The sequence below is a fragment of the Orbicella faveolata genome, unplaced genomic scaffold (genome assembly GCF_042242905.1).
Source record: "Orbicella faveolata isolate gen_17 unplaced genomic scaffold, um_ofav_v1 contig_3, whole genome shotgun sequence".
Classification (NCBI taxonomy): Eukaryota; Metazoa; Cnidaria; class Anthozoa; order Scleractinia; family Merulinidae; genus Orbicella; species Orbicella faveolata.
Window position 1 is genome coordinate 8287549 of NW_028301558.1, and position 19676 is coordinate 8307224.

At 38.0% G+C, this 19676-nt stretch overlaps 1 protein-coding gene across 2 annotated transcripts; it reads left to right on the forward strand.

Moving 5' to 3' along the window:
* The first annotated feature begins 3 nt into the window (after nt 1-3).
* On the forward strand, nt 4-19070 carry LOC110062260 (DDB1- and CUL4-associated factor 11-like). Of its 2 annotated transcripts, XM_020769138.2 has the most exons (20): nt 4-149; nt 4937-5082; nt 6624-6655; nt 6780-6872; nt 7480-7544; nt 8027-8127; nt 8568-8670; nt 9614-9657; nt 9804-9858; nt 10194-10262; nt 11239-11296; nt 11701-11793; nt 12495-12587; nt 12978-13067; nt 13385-13448; nt 13911-14023; nt 14495-14534; nt 14811-14857; nt 15642-15701; nt 15944-19070. In XM_020769138.2, the coding sequence occupies exons 1-20, from the start codon at nt 4-6 to the stop codon at nt 16079-16081; spliced, it is 1650 nt and encodes a 549-aa protein (XP_020624797.2). In that variant the 3' UTR covers nt 16082-19070. The 2 variants fall into 2 exon arrangements, with proteins under 2 accessions (XP_020624797.2, XP_089153855.1); XM_089297729.1 differs by lacking the exon at nt 6780-6872.
* The last annotated feature ends 606 nt before the right edge of the window (nt 19071-19676 follow it).

Here is a 19676-nt window from a genome sequence, read left to right on the forward strand (position 1 = left end):
ATTATGGGTAGCAGACACACTCGCCGCTCGGCAAATGAAGCAGAACGCACATCAGATGAGTCGAGTACCAACCCAGCTATCGGTGAGGACACCGAAAGTGATGAGAATGAAACAGACCTCGTGAGCGTGCTGGCTTTTCTTCTTCGCAGGTAAGGAACACGACTTTTTTTTAAACCAGATTCAATTTATTAGCTGTGTTTGTTGGTAGAAATGGTTTTGTCTAGGGCTTTTTCAGCTTCAAGTCTTCCTACTTTGAAGACAGAGACTTAATTAGCGACATAAGCTCACAAAAGCTCGACTTCCCCTAGCTGGCATGGCTCGATCCGGACTTTCCTAGAACAATTTTGCAGCCTTGTTACCTAAAGGAAATAACAGGAATGTTTACTGTGGTTTTTTAAGAGCTATACTTTCAGTTACACTAAGCCATGAAAGTTGTGAAGTTTATAAACTAGAAACTACCTGTATATTTATGTGAACCATTTGTGATCATTGTCATGATCATGTGTGGTCCCATCGTGCAGGGAAAGGAGAGGGGTGGAGTGAAAACCAGTCAGTGCAAAATGTTGCCTGAAGATTAACCGTTCCAATAAGCAGCCCCATAGCAAAAGTGACGTTCAAAACATTGATAATTTTAGAATAGATTGATTAGACAAACAAATTATGATCTGAGTTGAAGTATTTTGTTGTTTTTCACTTTCAAAAGTACCCCATAGTACCCCATTCTGTTGTTCAACAAGAAATAAGCACCCTGTCCCTATTAAGTGTCCCCATTGCGATAAGTGTCCTCCCTTGAGCTGGCAAAAGTAAATAAGCCAATTTTCATGGTAGGACACATACAATCGCCTTCCCCTTCACCCCTTACATGTATATGCTAACCACAAGCAAACAGCAGTTTAACAAATAGATTCCGTGTTGCCGTGTGTCTTTTCAGTAATAGATCACAGATGACGTCAAAATGTGGTAAGAACAAAAAAGTGGCACATGAGGCGATAGCCGAGTGTCACTGATGTTCTTACCACATTTTGACGTCTTCTGTGATCTATTACTGAACAGATGCACGGCAACATGGAATCTACTTGTTTTATATAATAACGAAACAAACTACTACAGATAAAGCTTTTTTTTATTTCAAAATCTTTCAACATAACTTGAAAGCCGGCCTTTGCCCACTTTGGCGAACACGAAAAAAGCCATTTGACGTAATCTATTGTCTATACAAATTCAAGCAATCTCATTGGTTGCTATGCGTAGCAAAGAATTTTGATTGGGCAGGAAAATCACGCCACTGTCAAACTTGACTCAAGCGTCGCTTCTCGTGGAATGAAAACTTACAGCGAAAGCAGAATTGAACTGCGAAATCTACAAATCTTAAAGAAAATGCTGGATAAGTCAAGTCAGGTTTTGTCAGCAGAGCAACCCTGTGAGCCGAAAAGCTTGGATTTTGCTTCGAATATTGCAGGGGTTGAAAAACTACGCTCGGAAAACTTGCGGTTGTGGTCAACCTGGAGGCCATTCGATTCGAGTTTTGAATGAAAGGAACGTTAGTGATGGTGGAAATTTGTGTCCTCTGTGGTTGGTGATTCTCAACTCAGTGTGAAATAGTGTTGGAGATACCTTTTAGCTGCGATACAGTTGGCCGTGAGCTGTAGTGAGCTATACTTTGCTTGCTGCTGTGCCCTGAAACGGACCGGAACATTCACATCGGAAAGCAAGGTTATGTGTTTATTTTCACTGATTTTAAGAGGTGATTTTGATGTTTCATTCCAGACAATCACTGTGTCAACAATTATTTTGAGACTGAGAAAAGTTCAATGTTTTAAATAAATTAATCTCATAAACATTTTGTTTATTGGGTTTGTTAAATTTGAGATAAAGCAATGGTTCTCGGCTTACCAAGACCAATTTTGTGTTTGGTTTAGTCTCACTCGACTGCCGACTGAGACTGCTCGAGTATTTTTTCTGAGTCATTTTCTAAAACAGAAACGGCTTTATCTTTCTTCTTCCTGCTAAACTATGTTTCTGGTACCTGTTCAATGCCTGGACAAGACTTTCTTGTACCTTATCTTTTGCCCAGTCATGTAAAATATTATCTAAATTCTCAAAACTTTCCGCCATTTTAAAACACAGAGGGAAAAACTTTGAAATGATGACATCAATCGTGCGTCTGTCCTCTAATAGATCATAGGCGAGAACCAATCAAAATGCGAGAATAACTTGGGTTATTATATAAAAATAAATAGATAATTTGGTTTCATCAACTGGGTTGATAATGTGAATTGGCGACCGTAAAGAGATTCAAAAGCTGACGTTTCAAGTGTTAGCCCTTTGTCGGAGTGAATCAGATTCGCTCCGACGAAGGGCTAACGCTTGAAACATCAGCTTTCGAATCTCTTTATGGTGGCCAATTCACATTATCAACCAAGCTGATAAAACCAAATTATCTTGTTATACTCCCCACCGACGTAGCACCACAGTTTCTTTAGAAACTTACCCCCTCTATTTAGCAGTAAATAAATGCTAACTGTAAGCAAACAGTAGTAAATAAATGCTAACTGCAAGCTAGACACAGTATTTAAATGGTAACCAGAAGCAAACAGCAATAAATAAAAGCAAACTGCAGCGAGGCTATATGGGTGGCCTACCATGAATAACATGCCCATTTTGCAGTTGTGTGCTCAGTGGCCTGGCCCAGGAATGAAAGCGAGGCTGGAGGTGGCCTTGCCATGATACAGACCTCTCTGCTTTTGTCAGGTAAATGTAAACTGGTTAGCATTAGAACAACTTGATTTACATAACAAAAGCAGTGGGGTCTGTATAAAAACAAGGTCACCTCCAGCCTTGCTGCCATGCAAAGGCCAGGTCACTGAGCAGACAATTGTAAAATGGCCTATTGGTGCCCTGTGTGCTAATTAAAAGTAAACCATTGATTGGCTGATTGAATGATCGATTAATCAGTCAGTCGATCTGTCATTCAATCAAACAAAATGTCTACTAAATGGACACACCTGTGATAGATAGACACTTAAAGTGCACCTAACCCCAAAAATTTTTTTTCGCTAGAACGAATCTACTTATTATTTGAAATAGTTCTGCGAAAAAATTTTTGGATTCCGTTAAATCCTCGATTTTCTGTGCCACGACGAAATCTCGAAAATAGCTCCAAAACATCACCATTTTGTTTCACGACCGAGTTTGAGGAGAATGGGTCCAGCGGCTCTTGTGACGTCTACCCAGGAAGGTTGGATATCTCATTTCCTCTCATTTCCTTCAGGATGGTGCAATATAACATTCGAAAAGTGCGGAGAAACGCCTTCCAGAGGCGCTATCGGCTGTTGCAGCAATATTCCAGATTTAAAGAAAGATATACTGTACAATTTACTGACGATGATCGGCTAATGGTGCAATAAAGACGTAAACGATGGTTGATTTTGTTGAACCGAAACAAGCGAACTGAATCTGTGAGAACCATTGAAGAACTCTCACTGGAATTTGTTCCGCAGACTTTCGAACGCTATTTTCATAAATTTTCTGCTTAAAGCTAACCAGCAATTTGTAGAAATACGACCGACAACCTATATCTTCCAATCCCGCGGTATTTATAACATAACCGGCAAAGTTGTGTGATCCGGTCATGATCAAGAAGCGTTATACTGATATGTAAATAGATCGCAACTGTACGCCGCTAACCAACACTTATTTCTCTTTCGATTTAGATGAAAGTCGAAGATTAATCCTCTAGAATTACATGATAACAAAATTGTTAGACTCACAGAGTTTTTCGAAGGTTTGGAAATCAGCAGTGTGACAAAGATTCTGTGCAATAGCGTTGAAAATATGACCGCGTAACATTATCTGCGGACCGCTTAGGGAACACATCCTTTTCGCTTATCCGACGAATTTCACTGCAAACTTTGAGAACAGTTTACATTGGTTATTTGGAGTTACGACTTAAAACGTGTGACAATGTGAAATCGGTAATTGCATGAAATGTTTCCTTCCGCCTTGCTTCCCGCAGCTTCAAAAATACAGCTCCAAACAATACGATTTTCAATTGATCGAAGCCAATGTTTTGGAGGTCATCAAGTCTCGAAAACTGCAACACGTACGTCGCTCTTATAAACATGAAGCATTCAACTGAAAGTAAAACACAAACTGGATTTAACAGAACCTTGACAAAATACATTCTCGGTAAGGACAAATGTAAATGGGCTATAAACACGCGTGGGAATCTTATGTTTAGTTGACGAAATTACCATCCAAAGCAGTCCTTGCGTTTTCTTTCCTGCTGTTCGTTTGCCTGCTCCTCCACTTCGTATCTAGTTTTCCATTCCTAATATACAAGCAGCCCGTCCGCAAAGACGTCTTCCCCGTCGTCGCTTGAAATATTGTAAATTGCTCTCAAAGCTCTAAGCAGTGAGTTCACAGTTGTCGAACGTGCTCGATCTAAGTTTATTTCGGAGCCTTCCGAATCGAAACTTAACTCTGACTCCAGTGACGAAAAAGAAATGATTCTGAGACAAAACTTGGATGTTTTAGTCCCAAAATACATTGGAACGATTAGTTTTGCATTCTATTTTCTCGAGCAAATACAGTGAGTTGACTGAGGCGCTATTGTGTTTGGTTCCTGGGTAGACGTCATCAGGTACTGCCGCCCCAGACTCCCTAAAACGCGGTCGTGAAACACTTAATCGCGACTTTGAAAGGGCATAGAAAATCGAGGATTCAACCAAATTCAAAAGTTTCTTCGCCCAAATACTTCAAATAAAGTCTAGATTTGTTTTAGCAAAAAAAAAAATTGGGGGTTAGGTGCACTTTAAAACATGGTGGGTTAACCGTAAAGTTATTAGCATAATTTTAGTCAATCAGTTAGTTCACAAAGTAAGGCTCGTCAGCGCACCGTTGCTTATTTTGTATTTTTTAACTTGTTTTTCTGAAGTGGTCAGGCTCGACTTGTTCGAGCTACCACTGAGGGAGGTAGTGGAATCCGTATCATTCATGGAATATCATCAAGTGATAGTGACGAAGATGAGGATGATGATGTTGATTTTGCATTCCGTGGCGGTAAAGTTGCAAGTCCTCCAGGTAGGATCAATAGAAAGCCTGAATGTTAGCCACTGCCTAATTCTCCTTGAGGAGGGAGAGGGGAATAATCTTTTGACTGGCTTGATGGCTTGATGGCTTGATGGCATTGTGCTGCTTGGCACACATACATGTCAACTCTTTCAAGAACAATGCAAATGCAGGAAATTGCAAAAGTTTATACCCTGCTCAGTTCTTTTCAGCAGACAATTCCAGACTCACCTTGCTAGACCTTGCACATTGCCACAATCCTGATGGAATCCCATCAGATATAATAGCACCCTAATTAAGTTAAGATCCTGTAAGATCACATGATGGATCCAGTGTAAGATCCTGTAGAATCCTGTGAGATCGCAAATGATCCTTGTATGTTCCTTATAGGATTTTCTATATTATCCTGTACATTCTTCAGGATAAAGCAGTGAAATTACATTTTGTAATAATTATTCTTAATCCAAAACACAAGTATATCACTCAATGATAACGAGTGTTATTGTAATATATTCAATATTATTATTATCAGTTAGGGCTTCCACAGCCTAGACATTTAGTTGTTGACAACTATTTCTTATTGGTAGCTAAATTTTATTGACAACTAAAAACGTAGCATGTGAGATGAGTTTTCGACAACTAAATGATAAGTTTTTAGTTATCGACAACTAAGCAGTTTCCCTTTTTGAAAAGGGAAACTGCTTTTAATTAGTTTTAGACAACTGTTACAGCATTTCTGACCATTTTTCTTGTGTTTGGGAATCATCTGTTTACCTGTAGTTGTCAACAGCTAATGAAACTGCGTTGGACAGAGGTTAGAGCATGCGTATTGCATTTTGAGCCTGTGTAGTGAATGTTAGTTCCCAAGGTCTCGCTGACCTGACATAGACATTGACAACTAACACTCCAGTGTGTGGAATGTAAGCACCAGAATCAATATTAGTGGTCAATAACATCAATAACATTTAAGCTTGGTGTTCATGTGTCGGGAAAATCCCAGACAGTCTGGGATTGTACTGTTTCCCGACCGTCCCAGATTTTGACTAATGAAAACTCAAAATCATAGATATCCCCGATCATCTGGGATGAACGGGGACAAATCTGGAGAATCGGGAGCATTTCTATTTTCCCGACCTGTCCCAAATTTCTGCGACGGTCGGCCATCATTCCCGACAAATGAAAACTCAAATTTGTACCGTCATGGACATCGGTGTCCATCGGTGATTTCGCTCATTACCAATCCCCTCAATTGCTGGGCTCCAGTCCCCCTGTCACATTTGTGTTCAAGTTTCGATTTTTGGCGCACTTTCCATTTCCCGCCAAATTCATAATCGGGAAAATCTTGGACAGACCTCTGGTGAATATCTGATATATCGGCAAAATCTGGGATGGTCGGCAAAAAGTAAAATCCCTGATCGTCTGGGATTTTCCTGACATATGAAAACCAGGCTTTAGTTGTCGATAACAAATAGTTGTCATCAACTAAATGTCTCGTCTGTGGAGGCCCCTGGAAAATGACCTCATCTTTTCTCTCTCTCTTCTTGTGTTTCCAGTTGATCCGAACCCCAATACATTTACTGTTGATGTGAGTATAATGGCTCTGAGCTTTGATAACTTTTGCTTTTTGCACAGTTTTGGGTGCAGTCCCTTAATCTGTGATGTTCTTTTATCTAATCTATACTTCCTTTCTCTTAAATCTGCATGTGTAGCAAAGTGTGTTTAAACAGGATACCCTATTATCAAGTGGCCAAACATTAGATACCTACCTGCATAATCAGAACATTTGCTCAAGACTTCACATGGTAATTGTCAAATATATTGTAAACAGACGGAAGTGAGTTATTTTGTGTTAAAATTAATTCTAAATTGCTCCTAGGGGGTTACTTGAAAATCATTTGGTTCATTTAGCCTCTAGGCTCCACTAAACAATAATTTCCTTATTATTTTATTTAATCAACTCCTGAAATTGTGATGAGGAAAAAGAGAGGCAATAGTATGGCCATAAATGAAGCATTAATTAATTAACATGTACATTTACTTCTTTTGTTTGTGGAAAATGCATTGTGTTCTTCACTAGAAGTTCTGTATTGAACAATCTGGGTTTTTATCTCTGGCCACAGCATTGCAATGTGTTATTGTGCACAATACTTTGAACACTCTTATGATGGCTCTCTCTGGACACTACGGAGTTTAAAACAATAGACAGTGATGAACTGTATGGTTACCTCAGGAGGTAGCTATTCATACACTGACTCGGAAAATCTTGCCTCCAGGATATTACAAGGAATTGTGGTTCCTTGCTAATTTTAGTTGTCGAGAAAGTGAAAGGACCATTTGAGATCACTTTCATGACAATGTTTTTGTACAAATCAAATTTTAGCCATTTACTTTCTGTGAATTATTTTATAGAGGGAAAGTTCCCTTTGTCATCGTCCAAACTTCACTCAAGGTGATAGGGCTGCTGCTTGTGCAAAGTAAGTGAAAACTATTACCAAGAACAGTACCACAGGTCTGCGATGCATGCAAAGTAGTGCAACTGACATGGTCCTCAGATACAGCATACCCGATGCACACACCCTGGGTACTCAGTGAATGCCTTGATTGTTATGTAATAGTACATTTAACAGTTAAACCAGGTCAAGGATGAAGAAATCTTTGTATATTCTCTGTTTCAAACTTTGGTATACGCTTGTCAAATGAAGTATTCAATATTCAAATCAAGATTTGATCACAAACGTGTCTGAGTTGTATGAGGTTGCAGTTAATAATGGCTTTACATGCCAAATATGGAAGAATTTAAGAAGTTTCCCTAATTTCCACAATTTAAATCTCTTAGTGAAATACTGACCTCGGTGAGTGATTTCTTTTGGTTTTGGACAGTCATAATGAAGTACTCTTAATTCTCCTCAGTATTATTTTTTTTTTTTATTAAATTTGTTCGTTACTGTTTTTGTAGTTACATCCCCAACAAGATGGAAACAAAAGCCCAATACCATAACAAATTATTTTGTGGCAGCTATTCTAGAGATGGCACTGTATTTCTTTCAGCCTGTCAAGGTTTGTGTTCATAAACAGGGATAAAACACTTTTTTCCTGATTAAGGTATCCCCCTCTATTGTTCTTTTCTTGTGATATCATTTAATATCTGGTCAGTGTAAAATGAAGACTGCAGACTGTGGACTGGGAATAAGATGCAGACTGAGGGTGAAATACAGATTGCAGAACAGGGGCAAAATGCAGACTTTGTCTTTGTCTTAGTTTCTTTTTTCTTTGTCAAACTTTACCTTGTCTTGACAACTTATGTATCCCCCTCTGTTATTACCTCCTCAGGAATTTCATTAAATTAGCTCCCTTATCAAAATGTCTTCCTCCTTTCTCCTCTTCTAGAAGCCTTCTGTAAAAGATTCCAAGCTATCCCAGACCTTAGAATCAGTGTTTAAGCATGCATCATCACTTGCCATATTTTTGTCTTTTTCAAAACTATTTTCAATTGACAGATCAGCGCCTCCGGTTGTATGATACAACACTTGGACAGTTCAAAGTGTTCCGTAACATAGTGGCAAGAGATGTGGAATGGAGCATAATTGACACTGACTACAGGTACAGAAGTTAATTTAACATGTGGACCTGTAGGTATCTTTTGTTAACAGGTACTACTTTGCACATTTGAATAGAGGCATTTTTGTCAAGGACAGCAAAAGGGTAGTATCAGGTCAGAAGGAATCTGGCTCCACGTTTTGCAAAACTTTTGTTTTTGACTGGGCAGTGACATCTGTTAAAATACCAAATTGATAAGTTTATAACTTAAATTTGCTCAGCAATTGTTATGCCTTTCACAAATTGATACACATATAGATCAGTTTGAGCCAGGGTAGTGAGAGTGCCTGACTTAAATAGAAAGCAACAAGGATTATCATGAGTAATTATGAGATCTTTGCACTCTGAGAACAATATTACCAGTAGGTTTAAAGATGATTTCCAGTCTGTACTGTGCAGTCTCGGTACCCTAATGTTTATAAACATAAATCTCACTTGATGGAATGCGAATAAATGTTATTCGTTATGAACCACATACCTTATCTTTGGGGCCTTTCAAATTCTTTTTCCAACAGCTTCATTGATTTTTATGGCTGCGAAGTTGTTTCATCAAGTGATATGAGAGAGAATGAAGCATAAAGCTTTGACCATTTCGCACCCATAATGGCGGTTGTTTTGAAACTTTGAATTTACCTCATGTAAGTAGTTGCAAAATGTTTACATATTGTGATGTCTTACATGATACAAAACAAGAAACCCAAACAAACTTTCGAGAGTGCGCAGTACGGACTGGAAATCATCTTTAAGGCTTCAGATCTAAAAATTACTTAGTTTATTTCACTCGGTATGTGAGTGAGTGAGAACTCTGAATTGATCTGCAGGCCCATGTCCAGGCAATCACACCTGTCCACAGTACTTACAAGCATTGGTAAATGACAGACTGTTCAAATGATTGTTTGTAACTCTTTTACCTCACACCAATTTTTGCCTCTATTTCATTTTGTAGCCCTGATCAACAGTACCTCATTTATTCAAGCTGGTCTGATTATGGCAAGTTATTTTTAATATTTTCCTGAATAGTATTTATTTTTGCTGTCAAAATTTAAACTTAGATTATAGTCAACTGTATTGTTTGCTCTTTTAACAACTAGGGACTTGTTTTTTTTAGTAACACTTTTTTTTCTTTTCTATTCTAGTTCATCTTTGCAACATTTATGGAGATTATGAAACACACACAGCTCTGTGTTTAAAGTGAGTTGCATTTTAGACTTTCAAATCTATTGAATATCTGAGACTTACAAATTTAAATATAAATATTGGTTATTTTGTTTAATATTTGTTCTGCAAATGTTTCAATACAGTTGCAGAAACACTTGACTGTGAACGTTTGCAAGGACTTGAAGCTAGGAATAAGGGCTTTTAAGTTATGCCTCTGGCTTATTTCTGTGCTTTTAAATGTTTCACTCAACCCTTACTGTTTTATTATTATTATTATTGTATTGCCCCTAACATTGGTCTGGCTAACATTCTGTGCCTTTTGACCAACATAATCATAAAGTAACAGTATGTGATTTTTACACCTTTAGTACAGAGGACTCAAGATTTTGTGCTTTCTCGATTAAGTTTTCACATGACAATAAGGAAATCTTGGCAGGGTAAGTCAGTTGGAAATCTTAAAAGACAGGGTACAGGGTTAACTCCGGCAACACAAGCTTGTACAGTATGGTATATGGTACTCTTGAAAGTTCTTCTTAATAGTTTCCCTTTGAATGGTTGCACACTAGGGTTTCTTCCACACATTGTAAGAAAGTTTGTCACTGTTGTGATTCTGTTTATCACCCTCCTTCCATTAAGTGCCCCGTTTCTAAAAAGTGCCCCCCCCCCCAAGTGCTTTTTTTAAAAAAAAAAAATGCACCCCTATTTCAATATTAAGCACCCCCTTCCAATGAGTGCCCTCCCTTGAATTGCCTGAAGTAAATTAGCACCACGGGTGCTAAATCCAATCATCATGGTAAGTATATAAGTATCTTTTACAGCATAATAAACAAAGCCATGTTAAAACTTACCACTAAAATACAACAGCTTGGATTATTGGGATGATCACACATTAGGGTTTTATAAACAGGGTTGAAGGGTAGAGTCATGTTGCACAGCATTCCAAAATGTGCCTCCTGAAAGTACTGACTCAAGGCACTATATTTAGGGGTTTTGGGATATAGGATATTTAGGTAAAAAATAAACGGGATATGGAATATCCCCCCCCCACCCCACTTCCCCCCTCCCACCCCTAATGGGGTCTCAGTACTTGGTTAACAAACACAGCTCATCTATAGACTTGCCTGGTACAGCATAACAAACAGTACATGTGCCATAGGAAAATACTGTGCAATGGCCACATACATGTGCATGGTTACACAATAGGGTATTACCCACATACTTTACATTCAGGACCAGAAACAGTGCTGCATGAAAGCACTGCTTAAATATCTCATTTGAATGGTCACTCATGAAGGGTTACATTGAATTCTCGGATAAAGCTACTAACCTCGGGTTTGGCTCTGAGAGTAAACAGGCCACTTGGTTGTTCCATTATCTTGTAGGACTTTTATTTTCTGTATGCATTATCTTTAGAGCCAATGATGCCTCTTTATATGTTTATGATCGTGGAAGTAATCAACGGACTCTTAGGGTGAGTGGCAAAAAAACGAAGGGTAAAAAGGAGAAATCTTGCAGCCCCTTAAATGGGCTTTAGAATAAGTCTGTAAAATTAGGCTAACAACAGGAAAAAAAAAAATTAATGGATTAATTAATAATGTTGTTTAACAAGCCACATTAAAGATTATACTCACTAAATATATCTTGCCAAAAATGTTTCGTGAAGTCTCTCAAACCCTGCGCAAGATAGAGCTCTGAGAGTCAATTTCTTTCTCCAAACAGCACGATCTCCCAACTTTTGGATACTTGATTATTGATGTGCTAATGTGATTAATTTTACAGACTTACTCAAGGGCTCATTGATAGGTGAAAACTGCATTCTGATTAGATTAGAGGTTTTTAAAGTTGTTCTTGTCTTCATTCTCTTTGAATGTGTAGGTTCATGGACACGAGGACGATATCAATGCAGTGGCCTTTGCAGATGCTAGCTCACATATTCTGTTCTCTGGTGGTGACGATGGTCTCTGTAAGGTATGTCAACTCTTAAGTAGTAGTTTACACAATACATGCTTAGCATTCTAGTAAAGTCAACTAAGCTAAAAGGGCTCAAGTTTGATGTTCAAAAGTGCCGAAAACAATACCACTGGAAAGTCATCAGTGGATGTTTACCTTTTCAATGCTCAGTGTAAGATACCTGGGAAAGTCTGTGTTTGAGCCTTCACTAACATGCATCCCCGGTTTCTGTAGCATGAAGTTGACTAGAAGTATGGTAGTCCTAGTTCATCACAGAGTAACCCATGCATTACATTCACTGGTTCTCATTCATACAACTGGGTTGAGAAAGGCACTGAGTGAAATCTGTCCTCTCCAAGAACACAGGGCACTGTATCCTGAGTCCAACATACTATTACTGTTAGTCAGGTGGCGTAACTCTTATGATTAAATCAAAACAAACACTTCATTAGGCATGGAATTCATAAAGCTAAACACTTATTTACAATGAAGCTGTGCGTCTAAAGTCAATACCATATATTATTTAATTTATAATATGTCAATTAAGTTGAAAAGAAACTTTAGTTGTATTCCCTAGCAAAAGCAAATGAGAGGTGTGACACATACGTGTAGATCTACACTAACCATTATCCTTTGCAACCTACATGTACCATACACTACAATTATATGTACTGCACACTTATCGCTTATCACATAATTTATGTTTTCCCTTGGTGAAGGTCTGGGATCGTCGGCAGTTGGTTGAGAGCTGTCCATGCCCAGTTGGTGTTTTAGCAGGACATGCAGATGGCATCACTCACATTGATCCAAGGGTAGGAAGAAATTATTAAGTAGCTTCAAGTGACTGGAAGTATTTCAACTGCCCCCTGAATGTGATGCTTCTATATCATGGGGTTGCCCCCCAACATGTAATTTTCTACCTGCAATTTCTTCAATTTCTTGCACAAGGGCTCAACACTTAAGTTATGACTCACTCAATCCAGAGTCCTTTGGGTAGATGGGTAACTGATGGTAACTGAATTTTCAAAAGCTTGATAAGAATTCTAGAGCATTTTTTCTTATCAGTATGGTCATTGCATGGTGTCTCTACTCCTTAGCAATTGTGCTCCATAGGATGTTTACTAAGTAGATCGTTGTCCTGAACCTCATAATTAGGTCTTGCTTTCCACATACTAATAATGCCTGTGTACTGTTACTATCAGGGAGATGGGCGGCATCTCATCACCAACTCCAAAGATCAGGCTATCAAACTCTGGGACATGAGAAAGTTCTCTGATGAAGAAGGCATCTGTGTGAGTCTGGTGCTTGTGTAAAACTAACATTAGACTCGCAATTTTGTAGTTTTAATACTTCACATCAAAGTACACTCCTTGAATCAAGGGTTATTACTTGCCAATGTGTTGTTATTGCTGGACTGTGTGCTAGCTGTCATGTACTTAGGATCGGTTATTTTGACTTTCATTGTTTCTGACAGAATTTATTTATTTATTTATTTATTTATTTGTTTATTTATTTTTGTTGGCTTCAGCTTTTATAAGCAGACATTTTGGAAAATTTAAATGCTCATTAAGTTACTGAGTTTGTCGTTATTTTGTTACGTGTCTTGCAGGCTACAAAACGTGCTGTAGCGGGTCAAAGGTGGGACTATCGTTGGCAACCTGTTCCCAGAAAATGTAAGATCATGTATTTAAAATTTTGAAATGAAAGGTCATTCCTCATCAGGTCTGTTTCTGGGAAACAACTGTACATTTAGAGTAATACTGAATAAATTAACTGATAGTGAAGGGCTTTTAAAATTAATAGTTAGTGAAAAAAAATGATAGGGTAAACACAATTATTATCCCTTTACCCCCAAGGTGAACAGCGGTATTTCTCAAATCATCAAATAAGGACACTCTGCTTGTGTACAATTTGCCATTTGAAAGCCACTGATCAGCTTAATTAAGAACTGACAGCAGCTATGAATGAGGTAGACATTTTGAGAGAAATTGAGCACTTTAAAATGTGAAAATGAAAGACTTCAAAAATGTATCAACTTTCTACTATATTAGGTATACCCCTAAACTATAGCTTATTTAGCAGCTCATAACCAATAAAGTAACTTGCTGAACCTTTTGTTGTTCTTTCCATTCCAGCTGTAAGACGATCCAGACTAGATGGGGATTCATCACTTATGACATACCGTGGCCACAGTGTATTGCACACTCTTGTTCGCTGTTACTTCTCGCCTATGCACACAACAGGGCAGGTAAAATTACCATATGCACTCTGTGTGTATGAAGGAGTATTTACTAACTATTAATAGGTTCACTGTCTACCAGCCTATATGATACTGCATGTATATACACCTTATTCCAAAATGGCGGCCAATTTATTATTCTTTTGTTTGCATGTTAATTAGCCCTCTTTGCCTCATTTTCACTTCAAAATTCTTTTGTATTTTGTACATTTTGACCAGGCAAAGAGGGCTAATTACCATGTAAACAAAGAAATAATAAACTGGCTGCCATTTTGGAATAAGGTGTATATTTGCTATGATTGCCCACTCTAGGAAGAATGCATTACACAGATCCATAAAGTTGAGGACCTTGCTTTCATTTGCTCATTGTTTATACTGCCAGAACTCTTGATTTGTAATTAATAAATGCACTGAATGGTTTATCTGTAGAGCTATAAAACTTACTCATTATGCTCATTTTGCCTTTATTTTGTCCTCTAGCGGTACATTTATTCTGGATGCTCCACAGGTTCAGTTGTCAGTAAGTGCATTGACTGATCTTTCCCAGTTGTAATCATCAGATAATAGCTAACTCATTAGTTATTAAATTGTTTAAACATTCTTTGACGTCCTGGCGTAAAGGTACACTGTAAATAATGTACCTTTAATCGTTTGTTGTAGATGAATAATTCAAAATAAAATTTTGTGCAAACTGATGCAAGGCACCACCTTTGACCAGTTTGCAAATAAAATCACGATCGTTCCCTATAATTCTTAGAGATTTGGTCCTTAATTTCTTCTTATTTTTGTCTTGTAGTTTATGATGGGTTGACTGGAAAAATAACTTCCAGACTAACAGGACATGTATCCTTTGCTATGATAAAGAGCATTGTGCTCTTATTTTTCTGTCAAGCACAAATTAACTGGTGTGTAGTCATTTACATAATAACAATTATTAATAATAACTTCATTTCCTTGTCTTTTGGTCAGGAAATCTCAAAAATTCAGTGCAATGTAACATTATTATGAACATTTCTTTATTAACCCTGTCAAATGTGAAATTGAAACTTTTCTCCTGATTCCCTTACATCTCCTACATTCCATGGTTTCTCTCTTGCACTCCCACTGTCTTGTAACTTATCATCAAGCAGTTCCCTCGGCTGAGGCCAAGATTTGATCTTCACATGGATCATTTTTAATGCTGTACTGAATTATGATTTCAGAATCTTGAAAAGAAAGAGAGAAACCCATTCAGCACCTATTATTTCCTGCTGCAAAATCCCATAGCATTAAGTAATGTAAAAGGCATCAGATGAAGGGAGTGGAGAGATCAAAGAAAGTCAGTGTTTCAAATGTGCTCTTTTGTGACTGACCTGGGTGAGGCAAAGATGAGAGAAGGGTAGATAGATATAATTGGGACCACATAGGAGGCAGAGCTGTGAGCCTTTGAACCTTGCCATTGTATTTTGTTTTGAATAGGAATGGCCACCTCCTCAGACTCACTGGTTGCATGGTGTTGTGAATTTGTTGCCTTCTTGATTTAGTCTATATTAATATATTTAACTACCGAGCATATGAAAAAATGTTCTGCCCATTTGACTACAAGAGACCCCTGCAAGAGCACATGTTAACCTTGACTGTTTAACAGAGACAAGCTGTCCGGGATGTGTCATGGCATCCTTATGAAAATGAGATTGTCAGCACTTCGGTGAGCCATCATTTCTTACTAGTCCATATAAATAATAATAATAATAGTAGCAAAAGACAAGATGGTACTAATAAGTCACTTATTGCTTCCTCTTGTGGTTTCCCTCTGAAGAGTAATTACTAGACTAAGTTATTAAGGACCTCAGTGTTTTTTCTGTCAGTACACAAGATGGCGATCAAGATCTCTCACAGACCTGCTGCTCAGTTAGTGTGAACTAAATGGCTTTTTGAATATCTTTTTAGTGGGATGGGACACTTGGCTTATGGAGATACAAGAGAAAGAGTGATGATGATGATGAAGATGAGGAACCAACAGCCCAGGATAACCCTCCATGCCGTCACTCCATCCGTCTCTTACACAGAAATCTTTTAAGTTTTTAAAATCATACAACTGGCTTTTGAGCTTAGAACCTTCAAGGAAGATTGTGCCAAATAGAATCACAAATTCAGGTGTAAAAAACAATAATAAGTAGACGTCTGAACCAACATGGTGGTCAACCCTCCACTGACTTACTATTAACATATTGGCTCACCCAACATCAACACAGCAACAATGCATCAGCTTGTGTGCCAAAGTGTTACTCATGACCAAAAAGAACACATTAATTTGATGACCATTGATGGCTGTGGTGGCGGACTTATCAATGAGATCAGCTTTGTTACCTTTACATAAATAGTATGTTTAGAGTTCTGCACCCTTTTACTAAAAAGTTTTTTAATAGGAAAAAATTATGTAACTAAATGAAGGTTTTTTTGGCAAGTAATATCCCTACTTTGTACATACAGAACACCAAAGCTTATAGTTTGTACGTTTGTATATACGGGTATGTTGTGCATTGGTTACATTTGTTTTTCAAATTTAAAACTTGTTTAACTTAATCGGACAACAAACAGCACACAAATTTCAAACCAACAGCAATTTAAGATGCAACATTAACTTTCATCCATATTTAACCATTTAGAAGGCAACAGCTAGGGATTATTTTATAGGAACTTCTAAATTTCTACTTAGATCAAGAAAGTTTGTTGTGTCCCCAAGGGGTACTCTTTAATAGGGACTGTTTTCATCAAAATAGGTGTTGAATGTAACAGATAATTATAACAATAGATAAAACTGATTATATTTTTTCCCCTCTATTGTAGAATATGCCCTAGGTTAATGTAAGGTATCTCTGAATATGCCTGTTGATGGGACTTCCATATGAAAAGGTTGGGGATGCTTGTCGTCTCACTTTGGGGTATCAATCAAGGATTCTGGTCTCACTTAGGGCATTCATGATGAAATGCCGGACTATTTTTAGCTGTCAAAGTATCTTTTAGGTTGCACTCGAAAAGATAACAATTAAAAAATGCAATCATTTCTGTTTTAGGCACGATTTTTGTCACTCTTGAGTCCAGTCTACTAAACTGGGCTCCTTTCCAGAAGACCAGCTGGTAATCAAGCCTATTGTTTGAAGTGGTATTTTTTAGAAGTCAAATAAAGCTTGAACTAAGCCCAGATTGCTCTCCTTTCGGGGTTTAATTGAAATTTTCTGTAGAGCATTCCCAGCCTTTTCATGTGGGAGACCCTCCAGGTGAAAATGCAAGGTGTTGGTCAGGTGTTCATTGTCCTGCTAATGACAATACATAGATTTAGGCCAGCCTTAAAGTGTAGCTCCTGGACCGGGTTGTTCAGAGCCTGATTAAGCTAACCCAGGATAAGGTAGAATTTTGATTTGAGTTTTGTAACTTTGCGGTGAGGTTTTCTGTTTATTGTTTGGCCTTCTGTTTTGAGTTTTAGTAATCACAATATACACAAAACAAAGCAGCAAAAAACATTTGTACAGAAGATAAAGTTATAATTCGGTTAACTTTTAATCCTGGGTTAGGGTTAACCAGCTTCCGAACAACCCAGCCCCGTTTTCAACAAGTTAACCTGTCATGAGCCCACAATCCAATCAAAAACCAGTACTTGGTCAGCGGTCAACTTCAAAAAAAAATGTGACCTCGACGAGCCCTAAACTTGAGCCCGCGATATGGTCATGTGATGCTGGTCAGCGGATACCTTGTTTTGACAGGTGTCAATTGATCATAACATGGATGTCCAGTATCAAAGAATTACACGGTAAACCAAGGTTGCAGGTCTCTGCCAGCTGATTATTTGGAGCTACCATGTTGTGTGACTTCGTCGTCGTCGTTGTCATCATGCATACATGCCCAAGAGCAATGCAATGATAACCACGAGAAAATCAACTTATGGGTTTCCTTTTCTTTCTTTTTGAGTATGGGGCTCTGCTTGGCCAATAATAAACAGATAAACAAGGAACTAATGAAAGGAGTTTTTAGTGTCACATTCTACAGCAAAATCATGGAAACTTGCCATAAATTACTTTCAATGGAGTTATTTCACAGCTGAGTAAAATTTGTTGTTTGAATGGTGTGAAAAGGTGTGAGAGGAATGTTACAGTGCAAAAATTTTAATTATGAGTAACTGAAAAAGTGCCAAAAAGTCAATTATTTAGCAAAATAGTGACTAATTTGCTAAATAATTGACAGGAGTTAGTCAAATTGGTGAAAGTAGGTAGTCTGCATATGAGCCAAGTGGCACATCAAGCTGGAGCTTATCTCCAGTTTCTATAGCATGACGTGAGTGACAAGTTACTGGGAGTATTTCTACTCCCCCCTGATGGGATGCTACTCCATAGCAGGGTTACCCCCCCCCCCAGCATTAAATTTGCCAGTACCCACCTGGGTGGAGAGAAACACTGCAAGAGTAAAGTGCCTTGCCCAAGAACACAACACTGTATTCCTGGCCAGTGCTCAAACTTGGATTGAGTGCACCAGCCACAAGGTCACTGTACCTCCCAAATTGACAAGAGTGGTGTGAACAAACAAAACATTTGTTCGTGTGAAACACATTATTGTATCAATTGATTTCCACCTTACTCGACTTGACTGTTGCAGTGGTCATTTGGCCCATCACAGAGCACTGTGTGCAAACCAAAACAAACAGCAGTGAACAAGATTGTGGTGGCAAGGAAAGAAAGCCATGCTTTAATAGAAATGCATACTTTACAAATATTAGATCTTAAGTTGATTTGAAAACTTGTGAAGTTGAGTTAAACAGGTTGATGAACTTACCATGGCAACTTTATTCCAAAAGGAAGAGAATGGTTGTATAGTTTTTGGTAAGGACATTTTTAATATATCTCTGCATCTAGGTTACAGGATGGCTGTAGATAATTGCAGTTAATGAATAGAATAGGTGAAAGTACTACATGCACAATGTCTAAGGTTTTAAAGGGACACTGTTATAAGCTAAACTTTGAAAAGTCAAAATCTAAAAGAACTATTTTTATTGATAGCAACCTTCAAAAAAAAAAATAAATAAGTGTAGTTTTGTTATAAATAACTGTATGTGTGCTGAAGCTTTAACAGGGGTGTTGTACTGAGTTACATAGGCAGGTTTTGATGTCAAAATGAAAACATTTGGCATAGTTACTATAGCTCATCGTACAGTGGTACTTGGTCATAATTAAGCACTGTTTTGACCAAAAATACAGTCTGATAAGTCTATTTGATCTTGGAGCTGCCTGCATATGACAAGTAACAAATCAAGATTTGTCTTCTGGGAATTGTGGTGGTTAATATTCAACAAAACAAACCCACGAGTTCATCATGCCATAGCTACCATCATGATCATTCCCCGTAGACATGTCTGGTAGAGGGAACTACCCTTGTGAGATAACTTTAAGAATTCCTAGGAATTCCTAGGAAAAAATTCCTAGGAATTCCTAAGAATTCCTAGGAATTCCTAGGAATCCAAGGTGTGAATTTTCACGGTAATTCGGACTTGGAATTCCTGGGAATTCCTAGGAATTCCAAGTTTACATAGAGCTGACTTGGAATTCCTAGGAATTCCTAGGAATTCCAACCGAAATATACTCACCTTGAAAATTCCTTAAAATTCCCAAAAATTCCTAGGAATTTCTGAGAA